This window comes from Paramisgurnus dabryanus, chromosome 5 (assembly GCF_030506205.2).
Source record: "Paramisgurnus dabryanus chromosome 5, PD_genome_1.1, whole genome shotgun sequence".
Classification (NCBI taxonomy): Eukaryota; Metazoa; Chordata; class Actinopteri; order Cypriniformes; family Cobitidae; genus Paramisgurnus; species Paramisgurnus dabryanus.
In genome coordinates, this window is record NC_133341.1 from 46,978,349 (window position 1) to 46,992,116 (window position 13,768).

The window sequence follows — 13,768 nt, forward strand, 5'->3', positions numbered from 1 at the left end:
AGATATTTTGAGCAATGTTTGTAACCAAGTAAGATATTTTGTGAAATGTTTTTGAGCACCATTGACTTCCGTCCTTTTCTTTCATACTACGGAAGTCTATGTGCTTCTGTTTACATATTGAGTTCAGCAGAACAAAGAAATCCATACAGGTTTATAACTTAAGGGGGAGTAAATAATGACAGAATTTTCATTTTTGGGTGAACTATCCCTTTAAAGACTCAGACAATGATTGTTTATCAAGGATTTTGTTTAAATGTGACACGAGTGCTTGAAATTTCATGCAGTTATTTTTGTAACACAAATGATCACATGAATGTTTGTTGTTCTCATATTACAAATAACAATGATGTCTAATACAACTAAAAACAAACTTTGTGCACTTCAGCTGCAAGTCTGTACTGGCCTGGTATCTACAGTATGGCAATTTACTATGGTATTGTATTATGTTTTGTGTTGTGTTAAAAATGTAACCACTTTTTGTATTATTCTCTGTGGTAAATTGAGAAAATAATACATGTAGATGTGCATCTAATAAAAAAAGGAAAAGGAAAGTTGTAAAAACTAATTAAAGACAGTAGTATTTATGTATTTTCATTTATTGTTTTAAATAACACATTTTTTTCTCTCTTTTTTTGAACTTTTTTAAACAGCATCCGTACAATACTAAAACACTGATGTAACAATGGTGACCCACTAGGTGGCAGTACAATCACATCTGAAAGTTTTTTCAACAGCAAGAATATGGAGCTTTAACTTCTCTAACAAGACACTATTGTTTCATAAATAATTTAAGTATAAACATCGAGCAGTCACGCTTCACGAAAACAATGTTCACAACCGAAGTAAAACATATCACAAGGTCAAATGTGAAATGGAAAAAACACAGGATGAAGGCTTTCATTTGCAGTAAATTGCACTCTTTAAAAAAATCCCACTGTACATGGTTTCGGCCCGATCAGATAATCCCGATAATCCGGCCAATCGCTGCCAATCGTGAAACTCCCAGTGTTCCAAATACAATCTATTGCAATTGTCACAGTATCGTAGCAGCTCTTCTACACTGGCAGTAGTTGTAAATCAACAAATAAACGATGACGTCTCTACAGTAGCAAGTCGTGTTTTTTTTAAACGTGCACGTGCCGGCATGGGCTTCCATAGGAGGTGGACAGTTTAGCCCTTCACCAAATAAATTTCGCCAAGATTATTGACCACATGCCACAGTCATTTGCTTCGAACCTTCAACAGAAATCACTGCTGATGTACATTCAGCATCAATTTAGCAAGACGCCGAGCTGCACTCCTGGGTGAGGTTGACAAAAGTCACGGCTAAGGGCGTTGATAGGCACGACGTGAAGCGTGACTTATTCACGATACAGCACAGCCTCGAGTACCTTACTGCTTTTACAAAACGGTTACCACACAAATATTAACGCAAAAAAAGCATCAACACAACTTTCACTAAATCACTCAAATTCATCCTTCCGCTGGATAAAATAGTCCCTGACTGACTGTGAAAAGTAACAGAATGTTAAGGGTGCTGTGCACCAATACACAGAATCATTGGGCGTGGAGCTCATAGCTGTGTTTTATTGTATAGCCTATAAATAAACCACAGCTATTGACCAATCAGAATCAAGGGAAATAACCATTTTATAATAGCGTATAGAACATAACAATATCTATGGCCAATAAAAGCAGATGAGCTGATTGATGGCACAGACTTGCGAAAAAACGGACACACGTTTAATGTTTTGAGGCCATATTTTTGGCAAAAGAAAATGGTGAAGGTCTGGCGAAACATCTGCAAGTGTGCCGGTCACGCTATGTCGTATCTTTGGTCAAGGATAAAACAAGGACATAAGGGAACTTAACACTTTTAACAGAAAGTCGATATTTGTTTGGCAAAGGAACAAAGCTCTGCGTTCTGCAAGTCAGTTTGAGACATGGCCCACTTTAGCACTTACGCAACATCCATTTTCCAGTTCAATCAGTGAGATTAGAGTCACTCACTGTGATGTTAGTCTGAAAGAGGGGACTTTTATTATAAATCATAAATAATTTGCCGTCTCTAAAATGCACTCAGATGTAGGCAGATGTATCAAACTGAAGAAATTATGATTGTCGTTTTTAGGAATTGGACACGTTCCAATTGAATAGTTTCAGGTTCTTTTAGACTTAAGTGCACTTCAACCTGCCTGCTGTGTTTGCCTGAATTAGTCTTGGTGTTTTTGCTGTTACGCAAATGTTACTATAACTAATATATAACAGATATGTTTAACCCACACGATCCTTCTTTAAATCACACTATCACTATGCCAGTCACATTATGAAAAATGTTTCATGCGGTTCTACGGCGTAAGAAACCTACAGAAATGTACGGAGAAAAAGCACGGCGCGTACCGAGAAAATTCGCTAACAAAAGTACTTGCACGGGTTTCACGAAACACTGTTTTCTATTTTCAAAAATAAAACAAACAATAAAAATAAAGTGCTTCCAAGGTTTCCTCTCCCGAGGACAAAAACATAAAACTTTCACTCACGAAAAATGTACAATACTCTTATGAAAACACAAAATATACAGTCTAACGAAGGTTTGTACTCCAACATTCATTTATCAGGACAGACCGGTATATACAGACTACCCTTACGATTTTTTACAGTCTCGTTTTCGGCTCCTTAAGTTTTTACAGTCTTGTCTTCGGCTCCTTAAGCCATTTTTCGTATGTTTTACGAAATAGTCATCGAATTATAAAAGCGCAGAAAGAAGAAAGAGAACCAGCAGTGCATATGAAAGCAATGAAAATGGCCTCTGCCCGGCAGTCGAGTTCGGAAAGATATGCCAGTGCTCCCTCTTAGGGTGCAGAATCTCCATGTCTTTCAGGGCATTGTAGGCTGCCGTTGTGAAATTCGCATCTCCCGTGGTAAGCAGGTCAAACACACAGGAATGAAAATAGATGTCCTTAACCTCCAGCTGTTCCCTGCATTTTCTGGAGGCGCTTTCAAGGGTGAAGACTCCCCTTTGGGCTTGGACCCTCGCCTGCTGCTGCTGCATGCCAGCCTGCTGGAGACCCTGCATGGGCATATGGAGATGTCCTTCCTGGTCGATGCGCTCTGACGTGGGGCAGCCATTTATGCACAGCTGCAGGTCCTGTGTTTCATCAAAGGCCATGGCCAGCTCCTCCGGCATCCGCACGGCCAGAGTCAGGTATCGACCCTGCTGCCGTACGATGATGGTGACCCCGATGTAGGCAGCAAGGATCTCCACGTGGCGACCCGGAGACTTCTCCAGTATCCAGATGCTGCGGGTCTCGCTGTCGCCCCCGCTGATGGTCCCGTCCACGAAGGCGGCAGGAAGGTCGTCCGTTATGGCCTGGTAAACTTTCTGGTCTGTGCATTCTTGGTATGGTTTGAAGATTATTGTGACCTGAACAGAACCACAGAGAAGAGAGATACATTTTGACTAAACGACTTTATTATGCAAAATTATGTCAATTAACCTTTATAAGTGCTGACGAGTGCCAGGTACAAAAAGATTGCCAAAATATAGTTTGTAAAAGTTGGAAAATAAACCCATAGCAATCTGAGATTAAAGTTGTAATATTTTGAGAATAAAGTCGTAGTAATACAAAAATAAAATTATAGCATCATAAGAAATAAAATTGCATTATTTTACGAGAAACTGTAATTTTTATGTGAATGTGTTTGGGGATGAATAGGCAAAGTAGAGACCAAATTTGATATTCACTTTTCTTGTATTCCTACAATTTTATTCTCCCAATTTTCACTTCAAAATATACACTGCAAAAAACTACTTTCTTACTTAGTATTTTTGTCTTATTTCAGTAAAAATATCTACAAGTTCTTAAATTTAGATGTATTTTGTTGATGTGCAAAATGACTTAGGAAAATAAGTCTAGTTTTAGACAGAAAATATAAAATTTAAGCGAATTTGTCCTTAAAACAAGCAAAAAAATATTATTAATATGCCAATGGAATAAGAAACATTTTCTTTCTTTAAGTGTTTATGAAAAAAATTAACTTATTTCAAGAAAGTTTTTTCTTTGCTTGTTTTAAGCACTAATTTACTTGAAGTTATTTTTTTGTCTAAAAACTAGACTTATTTTCCTAGGTCATTTTGTGCATCAAGAAAATACATCTTAATTTAAGAATTTTTTATATTTTTACTGAAAACAAGACAAAAATAGTAAAAAAAATAGTGAGAAAGTCATTTTTTGCAGTGTAATGTTTTTTAAGTTTATTCTTGTACCTTTGATTTTATACCCAAAATATTACGTTTTTAGTTTCATAGTGCTACGACTTCAATGTTGTAGCTTCGACGTTATTCTCAAAATATTAAAACTATATTTTTGTATTTTTATGCGGCACTAAAACGTCATTGTACATTTCACTGAAAGAATAACTCACTTCACACTGTCTCAAAGGCGCTAATTCTTATGCTACATTACAAAATCTATTTTTGTTGTTATAAAATTTGATTCATAAAGGTAAAGTGTGTCATTTCTGTAGCCTATGTTGTTGTCTTGGGCTGCTTAAACAAACAGAAATGAATTGATCAAATGAACAGGACCTGGAATGCATCACAAATTGCTTAAGATTTAAACAAAACTGAAGCAGCGAGCACAAAAACAGAATTTGTGTCTGCATCTGGATTCACACATGAATACAGAAGCATAAACCTTTGCCCTGTACGTTTTAACCATAAAATCCAGCAAGCACACTGTCCCTATGCTGTGAAACTCTAAAACTCTAAGGAGAAGTGTGGCGTTACATTAGCGCCGTATGAATAGCAGCTTTGTACCCAGGACGGGGATGAAAAATGACCAGCGGTGGCCATGAGGAGACGCGACTGAAAAGCCTTCAGTTAAGCAGCGTGTGCTAATAATTACTCGCCAATGTTTAATACCGCCATTCCACAGTCAATGTCAGAAGGTGAAACTAGGAGTTATTAGTACTAGAGACCGAACCAGTTATAAGCTCAAGGGTTTAAAAGATTACAAAATTATCAATGACTGAATTTTTGGACAGAGCTTTCTTATTTCAAAGGCCTTATTGCAGGTCACATTAAGTTATTTATGATAAGAGAATCTCACGTCGGACAGTCAGAAGTGTTGGTCATGAGACACGAGTTGTTTGCTTTGTTTAACATGTGCCTGTGAATAGTTGGTCAAAGTTGAAAGTTATTGGTCTTTATCGCTCTTATCTTCTGTCTGCCGCTTTCTATACAACAATAGAGATATCACATTAAACACTTAATGCGCATACCGGGGACAAATAAACAAAGGTTGTGAATGCAGTGTTGAAAAAACTGATCGTGAAACATGTGAGATAAATAAAAAAATTGACAAAATGTTTTTGGGGGCGTATTGATTATCATTCACTACTGAAAAAACAGATAAAACCAGCATAAATGGTAGCTGGTTTTAGCTGGTATAAGGTGGCAGTTGGTTTAAGCTGGTCCTCCCAGCCTGGCAAAGCTGGTGGGTCAGCTTGACCAGCTTAAAAAGTAACCAAAACACAGCTAAACCAGCTTGCTACACCAGCAAAACCGGCTAAAACCAAGCTGGGGGACCAACTAAAACCAGCTCACCAGCTTATGAAGGTTTTCCATTTTTTCAGTAGAGTTGGCAAAACCATGGTTATTGTTGTAAAACCATGGCTTTGCCTTGGGAAATGAAAAGCTTTACCATAATAAACATAAAAAAAAAGTCCTTACCCTGAGTGTTTTAACATGAATAAAAACACACAACTTGCATTTTTACCTGTCTTGGATTAAATGATAATTTACGTTTACGCACATGCATTATCTTATTTATAAAAATAAAAAAATTCAATAAATATTATAACAAACTAGCTACATGCAAAACTGCAGCAACTAAATAAATTAAATGGTCTCACCTTATTAGTTGCTGTCGCACTTGATCCATAAACCACCGGAACGTTTGTCACCTGCACCGACAGGTAATTGTTATCAATGAGAGGCCACGCCCCTTCAACCTTACAGGTCTGAAAATTGTCTTTGAAAGTCCTAAGGTGAGGGTCCCCAAACAGACCGCAGAACAGGTAAGTCGGCCGCGGGTGTTCCAGGAGCCCGGCGCCCGTCCCGGGCCGCGGCACTTGATGGTAGCGGCTGTGATAGTTGCACGGTTCAATAGGGTTGACGGGGTGGGTGGACGACGTGGGTCCATCTTTAGAGCAGTTCCTCTGACTCATGAGGTCACTGATGCCCAGCATGGCCGAGTGAAAGACCAGGTTGCCCCTGCAGCTTTTGGAGGTCCGCTGGGTGCAGGCAGAATAGGCTCGAAGGGCCTTGCAGAATTCGGTATCAAAGCCATCCAGCGAAGGGTTAAGATGGGAGGTGAGCAAGACGAAGTCTGTGGTGCACTTCTGGATCCGGCACTGTGGGGTTTGGACCTGGCTCTCACCTGAGGTATGACACAAAAAATGTCTTTAATACAGACAGCTTTATAAAAGAACAAAAGGCTTTATTAAACAGGCACAGAAATGTATGCACATAAAGTCAGAGTATTGTACACCTGTTTTTGTAAATACATTTATTCTGTGAATAGCAGAGGTCAGGCCAGATACCTACTGTGTGACATTTTATAAAATGTTTGGATTTTAAGTCATTACAATTAATCACTTTGAAAAAAAAAACTTACATTTGATATATATATTTTTTTGTTTAATTCACAATTTTTTATTGATTTCCATATTTTAAAAGAGCCTAGTGGTAATTAAACTTATAAAACTTAAAGATGACACAAATGTAACTATGGTAGCCTAATCATTTTGTAACAAAAAATAGATAAAATAAATCAAAACTATGTTATATTTTATCATTAAATTCGATTTAATTTTATTTATATTATAAAGCACTTCACTGTATATAAATAATCGTCTGCCACATGTTGAAGTGTACATTTTATCAAGTAGCTACTTGGGGTCTTACCATATCCTCATTCAATTTAACCATGGTTTTACTACATTTAACCAAAAACTATGGTTACCAATAATTAAACCATAGTTTCTATAAAAAAACATGGTTTTGCTACAGAAATTTTGGTTAAACCATAGATACTATGGTAAAACCATGGCCTATGGTAACTATAAAAACATGCTTACTATAAAAAAGGTAATATTTGTAATACGTTGCTTTAAACAATATTTGAGTTTACATTTATCTCTTATTTTTCTTCATTATTCAGTCTAAATCATTTTTGAAAACAATTGTTTTCTATTTAATGAAACAACTAATGTTAGCACAGTCACATTTTTGCTTATTTCAAACATTCAGACATATGCCTTCAGATCAAAAGGTTCTTAACAGCATGAGAAACAGTTCAGTCAAGTGACCCTTAACTTTTGCCCCCTCAGTGTAACTGGTTAAACAAATGAACTATGAACCCTAGAAATACAACTAGAACGTATTGAACATTTACTATTGTGAGTGTAATAATCCGGTCGAAACTTTTAAAGCATAATAAAATGCACTGTGTTATTCCTCATGTGATACTTCTCATGTGTGTTTTGCATTATGCCCTAGAAACGTGGGTCTCCAAGCATGGTGCCCACGGGCACCAGGTTGCCAGCACAGAGTCTGTGAGTTGCCTTATTTATTACATATTTTTATATTAGCTTGGCTTCTTTTATGCCTGATAACATTTTAAACAATGATAAAACATATCAAAAGTAAATAAAATAGACAAGTAAAACTATAAAGTTTTTATTAGACTGTATCAAAAAGTAGCCCTCCATATTGTTGTATACATTGTGGTAGCCCTTGCTCACAAAAAGGTGGTCTTAAAGATTGACAGTCGGTCTCAGCAAGTATGTGAGACCTCTGTTATCTACAAAGGACGACGCTTATGGCTGCAATAAAACCAAATAAAACAGCACTTCAAATGAGAAAAACACATGAGGCTTTTCTGGCACCATTTGCTTGTGAACACCAGAGGACAAACAGCATTCAAAATACATTCACAGCTTCAGCTCTTAAAACTAAAGCAAATTTGTGTCTTAAAAATAAACGATTTCTATTTGCATGCAAACTTCTCAACCCAAATGCCCAATTTTGATGTCACGCATTGCCCTCCCTAAATTACCCGCCAATAACAAAGCACAAACCTGAACAACATCTTCCAGAGAAGAAGCACGCTCCATCACTTATAGAGTCCTAATGCCTCACTTTTGAGTGCGGCCCAATTGCATTAGCTGGGAGAGAGGTCCTGCTAATCCGATATCAGATGCAGGCTCTCCATTAACACGCTCACGATGACTGTATCTTACACTGTCAGGGCCGCCCATTTCTGCCTGCCACACCAATAACTCGGACCGCTGCGGATTCAAATGCACGCGATTCGATTATCAAATGACAGAGAGCCGCAACGGACCGGACAGTGGGAGAAAGTATGACAAAGCACTGGTGAGATTGTGTTACAGTTACAGTGCTGTAAGACAATACGGTAACCGGCCGGTGTTATGCTTAAGGACATTGGTTGGATAGGAGAAAAAGGCGGTCCTCAATCGCATCCATCTCTTGTTGTGTTTTATCAGGCAAAGCTCCAGTGACATCTGTACCAGAATAAAAACTCAAATAGTTGACAAGGCATGTCAGACGAAGCCATAACCAGTTTTAATCGAAAACAACTCCGAAAAGAGCCGCAACCTAGTGTAAGCAGGCAATAATGACAAAGGGTGTGCTCTTTGTAACCACATTAGGCAGGTATGTCCCACATATCACTGAGAAACAGAGAGGCTTTCACGAAGACCCACCCGGGGCGCGAGGTGCGAGCTTGTTGATATTTGTCATGATGTGTTTCATCTTTTCACACTACTGTGGCATTATTCTCATACCAGGAATCTAGATATGGAAGCCTGCCCGTGAAAACCCAGGTATCCAACTGTTTTTTTTCTCAATAAAAATATAATCTTGATATCTTTAATATTAACCGAGTAAGATCACGTCAAAGATTGTGAAATTAAACTTTGATGCTCTTCTTCTCATTATTAGATTATAAGACTTTAGTTTGGACTTCACAGACAGGGTCAAGTATTCTTAAAAGATTTAAAGGGGACATATCATGAAAATCGGACTTTTCCGTGCTATAATTGTGGCCCCAGTGCTTCTATTAACATAGAAAACATGAAAAACCCAGGTGAAAAAATAGTACACTTCCATAGTGTACTTAAAGTGCTCTATTTTTGCACACAAATTTTGTACTTAATATACTAAAAATTCATCTTTAGTACTTTTTTAAAGACATTATTAAGATCATCTAAGTGTACTTCACTGTGCTATTTTGAGACACCATAAATATGAACTAAAATGTGCTTAAAATGTATAAAAAAATATATTTAGGTACCACTTGTAGTAAACTTGAACCCATCTTTGTATGAAAGTTGAGTTCAAGTTTAATACAAGTGTTAACCAAATGCATTTTTCAATACAGGGATAGTATGTTAAAAGTGCATTTTAGTTCATATTCATGGTGTCTCAAAATAGCACAAATAAGTACACTTAGACAATTTTAAGAACATCTTAAGAAGTACTAAAGATTATTTTTTTATGAAATTAAGTACAAAATTAGTGTGCAAAAATAAAGCACTTTAAGTACACTATGGAAGTGTACTACTTTTTCACCTGGGAAGATCAACCAAGTTATTTAGTTTTGATAAACCATTCTCTACAAGCATGTGAAAAAATAGGTCATTGAAATTTGGGTCCTCTTGTGATGTCAGAAGGGGGTAATCTGCACTATCCAACCAGGGCACTGCTATTTAGTGCAGCTCTTTTGCATTTTAAAGGACACATCCAAAAATGGCACATTTTTGTGCACACCTGCAAAGTGGCAATTTTAACATGCTATAATAAATGATCTATATGGAATTTTGAGCTAGAACTTAAAACTAAAATTATTGGACGTTTTAAAAAAGTCTTGGGAAATGTCCCCTTTAAAACATAAAAGACAGACCACCACAAAACACAGTAAGTGCACCCTCATTTACTTTAAATGTGCATCTGATAGAGAGCCTATTTTAATTCAAAGCAACTTACAGTGCATTACAAGATATACATTTAATCAGCATGTGCGTTCCCTCAGATTCGAACCTCTGACCTTTGAGCTACAGGAAAATTTCTAAAATGAGCTAAAACTATCCATGGCAGATGAAAGAGAAACAAAGATATATTTTTTTAAATAACTAAACACCAACAATAAAGAAATAGTATTGCATTGTGACCCATATACTGATATACTGTAACCTAAATGCAGTAAAGGATATTGTCTGTACATTTGTATAAAATCAATTACAAAGTGTACAAAAAGGACAAATCTGCTGCTCTGTCATAATCCAATTCACACCAATTATGGACCCAAGTTGTAAACGGATGAACAATGCAACTGATGAGAGTGACCTTACACAACTGAACTCACAGTCATACCATCAACAGCAGAAATGCAAAAAAAGGAGAAAATAAAGAGAAAACAGCAGCAATATGTCTGACGGTCTTTGTGCGAAACAGGAATTTCTTTACAGACCCCCAGATGGGGGCAGCAGATCTCAATTTATTGCTTTCAGAAGAGTTCACACTTTTGGTAATTCTGACAAATAACAAACCTTAAATCTAAAACATGACCGGATTACCGATTTTAAACTTCTATCTCACTGCTACAGTCTAAAATTAACAAATGCCAGAAATCCACTGTAACAATTGACTGAGGTTTGCAAAACAAATCTGACTATTAATTGCTTATATACCTTAAAACATATTATCTACAATATAAAAAACAGCTTTTGGCAAGCCTACTCCTCCTGTCAAAAGCCTTAAAACACAGGGGATGAATAACACAATGTTTGTTTCAGCAGCTCAGGGGTGTCGGAGTGATTGGTCTGCTTCAGAGCACACTGCACACCCTTGTTGCTGGAAATATTTTCTCAGGGTGGCCGGCCGGTCGGTCGCGCAGACGTTCCCAGCTGTAGAGAGGCCCACAAATGTGTGCCGAGTTAAATACAAGATGTGGAATTTGGCCAGGGCAGAGAGGTCAACAGGCCTACGCCTTCTCCAGAATTCAACGGTACGATGTGAAGAATGGGGAGGGATTTACAAGAATCTGGGTCTAAATGACATCTCCAGACCCTGAATCTGAGCTTAGACTAAATAGCTTAGACTAGTTCGGTGTCGATTTTTAAGCCTTGTTTATTATTAGCGGGCCGTCCAGCATTTTGTCACACTTTCACACTCACTAAGCCAACACCTTTGTACAAGTCTGTGAAAGCAATTACTCCCTTAGACATAAAAAAACAAGAGGAGAAAGGACAAATAAAAAAACCAAAAAACTGCAGCTGCATCTGTCTCTCTTCTGCCAAGTTTTAAATCCAATCATATATCACCAAGGGACAGATTTAGACATATTCAGGACGACACCCACTGAGAGACAATATGGCCAAATATATGTACTGTTGTTGACTCAAACAACTGAACGCACAGTATCGTGCATTAGTTCATGAATGAATTAAAAACTAATATAAGCTGTTCAAAATAAATTACCGGCTATTTGTTAGCACTAATTTAATCCTTTAAAAAAATCCTTTATTAAAAATTACTCGAGAAACCATATCTGGCACTTAAAATAAAGATGTATTTATGCTAGTCAGCCATTGTTTTGTTATTTATTTGTTTAGTCTCATTAAAAATAGTGATGTGTGTGATGCCCGACTGGCCAGGATCCATGTTAAATGAATTATGAAGGTGTGACTGCTCAATAGACACACAGCAGTGCTCCTGATCCTCTTAATTCACAATGGCATTAAGAAAGTTTATGGTCAGGACACCCAAAGTGGAGCACTTGACAAGGTGCCAAGTGAAAACAGTGCATCGTATATGTGTATCTCCTACAAACAGAGACCACACCAATTTCAACCAGATCACTTTATAGACCTGCCTAAACGGGTTAAAGGCAGACTAAAATTAAGCTTCGTTGAAAGAGAAAACTTGTTTCATAATTGATGTTTTTGTGGGTTTCTGCATGCGCTAACCAGACAATGAGCAGAATACATAGAGAAATGTAAATTTTATTAATTCTAGAAACAAATCTGTCAGGATAGAAAACTGGGAAATAAATCATTTATAGATGGATTATAACCATAACTTCTGTCATAAGAAATTGCCAAGATGAGGTAAATATAAAAATTTATTATCTTTGGTTGCTTAAGGCAAAGATTTACACTTCACTCTGAACCTTATTTTTATAGTCCATATTGCTTTTAATGCACATATAATTATTTAAATTCCTTTATATTTATTCATGTGAATAGTAAAATACACTTAAAATACATATTTTGGAAATGTTATACATTGAGCATAAACAAGCATAAAACTTGATTTACTCATAACATCATGTGAATCCCATTGAATACACATGTAATATGTCCCGTTTCATTGTTATTAAGCATGCATAAGCATGCATGAAGTCATAAAAGTGTAGAAAAGACGTTTACCTATACGAGTGACAGAAGAGATGGTGCACAGCACAAGCAGATAAAATACAGGAGAGATGAGGCTCTCAGCCCCGGGGTAGTAAGATCCTGCTCTCCCCATACCCATCCATCCATCCAGAGGGACTCAAGAGTACTCCACGGGTCAACAGATCCAACTTCAACCCTTTCTGGGACGCGCAACTTTGTGAAGACGCGGACACGTTTAGGTAACGCACGCCGTCCGCGCCTATTACGCATAGAAGAGAAACAAAGTGAGTCGAGCCGATCCCTAACACTTTCCCGGACTCAAACACTATCTGGTTTGCATTGGTCAAACTACGATTTTAGTTCTGTTAACGTTACTGAATTTAATCTGCGCCCCGCGATCGTCCGATTCATGTTGCACGGACATCAGATTTCTCCGCCGCAAAGAAATCAAGCTCAGTCTTTCCCCAATGATCGATAGTGAATCAACCTAACCCGAGTTTAGCGGAAACCCCGCCCACCCCGAGATTTAAGCCACGCCCCTCGGACTATACATCCCACAAAGGGCTCGTGCTCTCTCACTTTCAGCTAGGATTTAAATGTAATGTAATGGCTGTGGAGTGTGTTGTGTTTTATTGGGGGGAGAGAGAGAGAGAGAGAGAGAGAGAGAGAGAGAGAGAGAGAGAGAGAGAGAGAGAGAGAGAGAGAGAGAGAGAGAGAGAGAATCATATTATTTACATTTACGCATTTGGTGGACACTTTTAAACAAAAGTGACAGTGCATTCAAGCCATGTGTGTGTTCACTGGGAATTTATCGAACCAAATGAGCAACACATCACAGGGCATTTTTGTAATAAATTGACTTTAATACTATATATAGTGCAGGATGAGGCTAAAGGTCTCTGAATGACAGCTTTCTGGAAGCAGATCTCTTGGAAAATGGACTCAGAGACTCATTTATTGGCTATAATGCAGGGTGGCGTACATATAAACCGTCAAGGAGGTGCAGTCTTAAGCTTAGAAAAATTCATATTCAGAATGAGACAATGTAACTCGAGTCAGTTACGGGGTGATATCATCAGCTCCTTTATAGCAATAACATACTAAGACCGCAAGGCTTTACAAGACATTAATCCATTCCTGCTTCCTGTGCCGGACAGCTACAGGCCAAGTGGTATTTATAGAGCTCTAGGCAGCTCTCCTATTGTCCAGCAGGGGAGCAGAAGCGTTCAAAATCCAAGATAAGCTTCACACTGTCAATACAATACAAAATCAATTCAAAGAG

At 37.7% G+C, this 13,768-nt stretch overlaps 1 protein-coding gene across 1 annotated transcript; it reads right to left on the bottom strand.

The window, feature by feature from the left end:
• Nucleotides 1-1,134: 1,134 nt before the first annotated feature.
• On the bottom strand, nt 1,135-13,036 carry rgmb (repulsive guidance molecule BMP co-receptor b). The gene is made up of 3 exons (XM_065284509.1): nt 12,520-13,036; nt 5,917-6,443; nt 1,135-3,424 (listed from the first exon to the last, which is right to left on the bottom strand). The coding sequence occupies exons 1-3, from the start codon at nt 12,623-12,625 to the stop codon at nt 2,747-2,749; spliced, it is 1,311 nt and encodes a 436-aa protein (XP_065140581.1). The 5' UTR covers nt 12,626-13,036; the 3' UTR covers nt 1,135-2,746.
• Nucleotides 13,037-13,768: the final 732 nt, after the last annotated feature.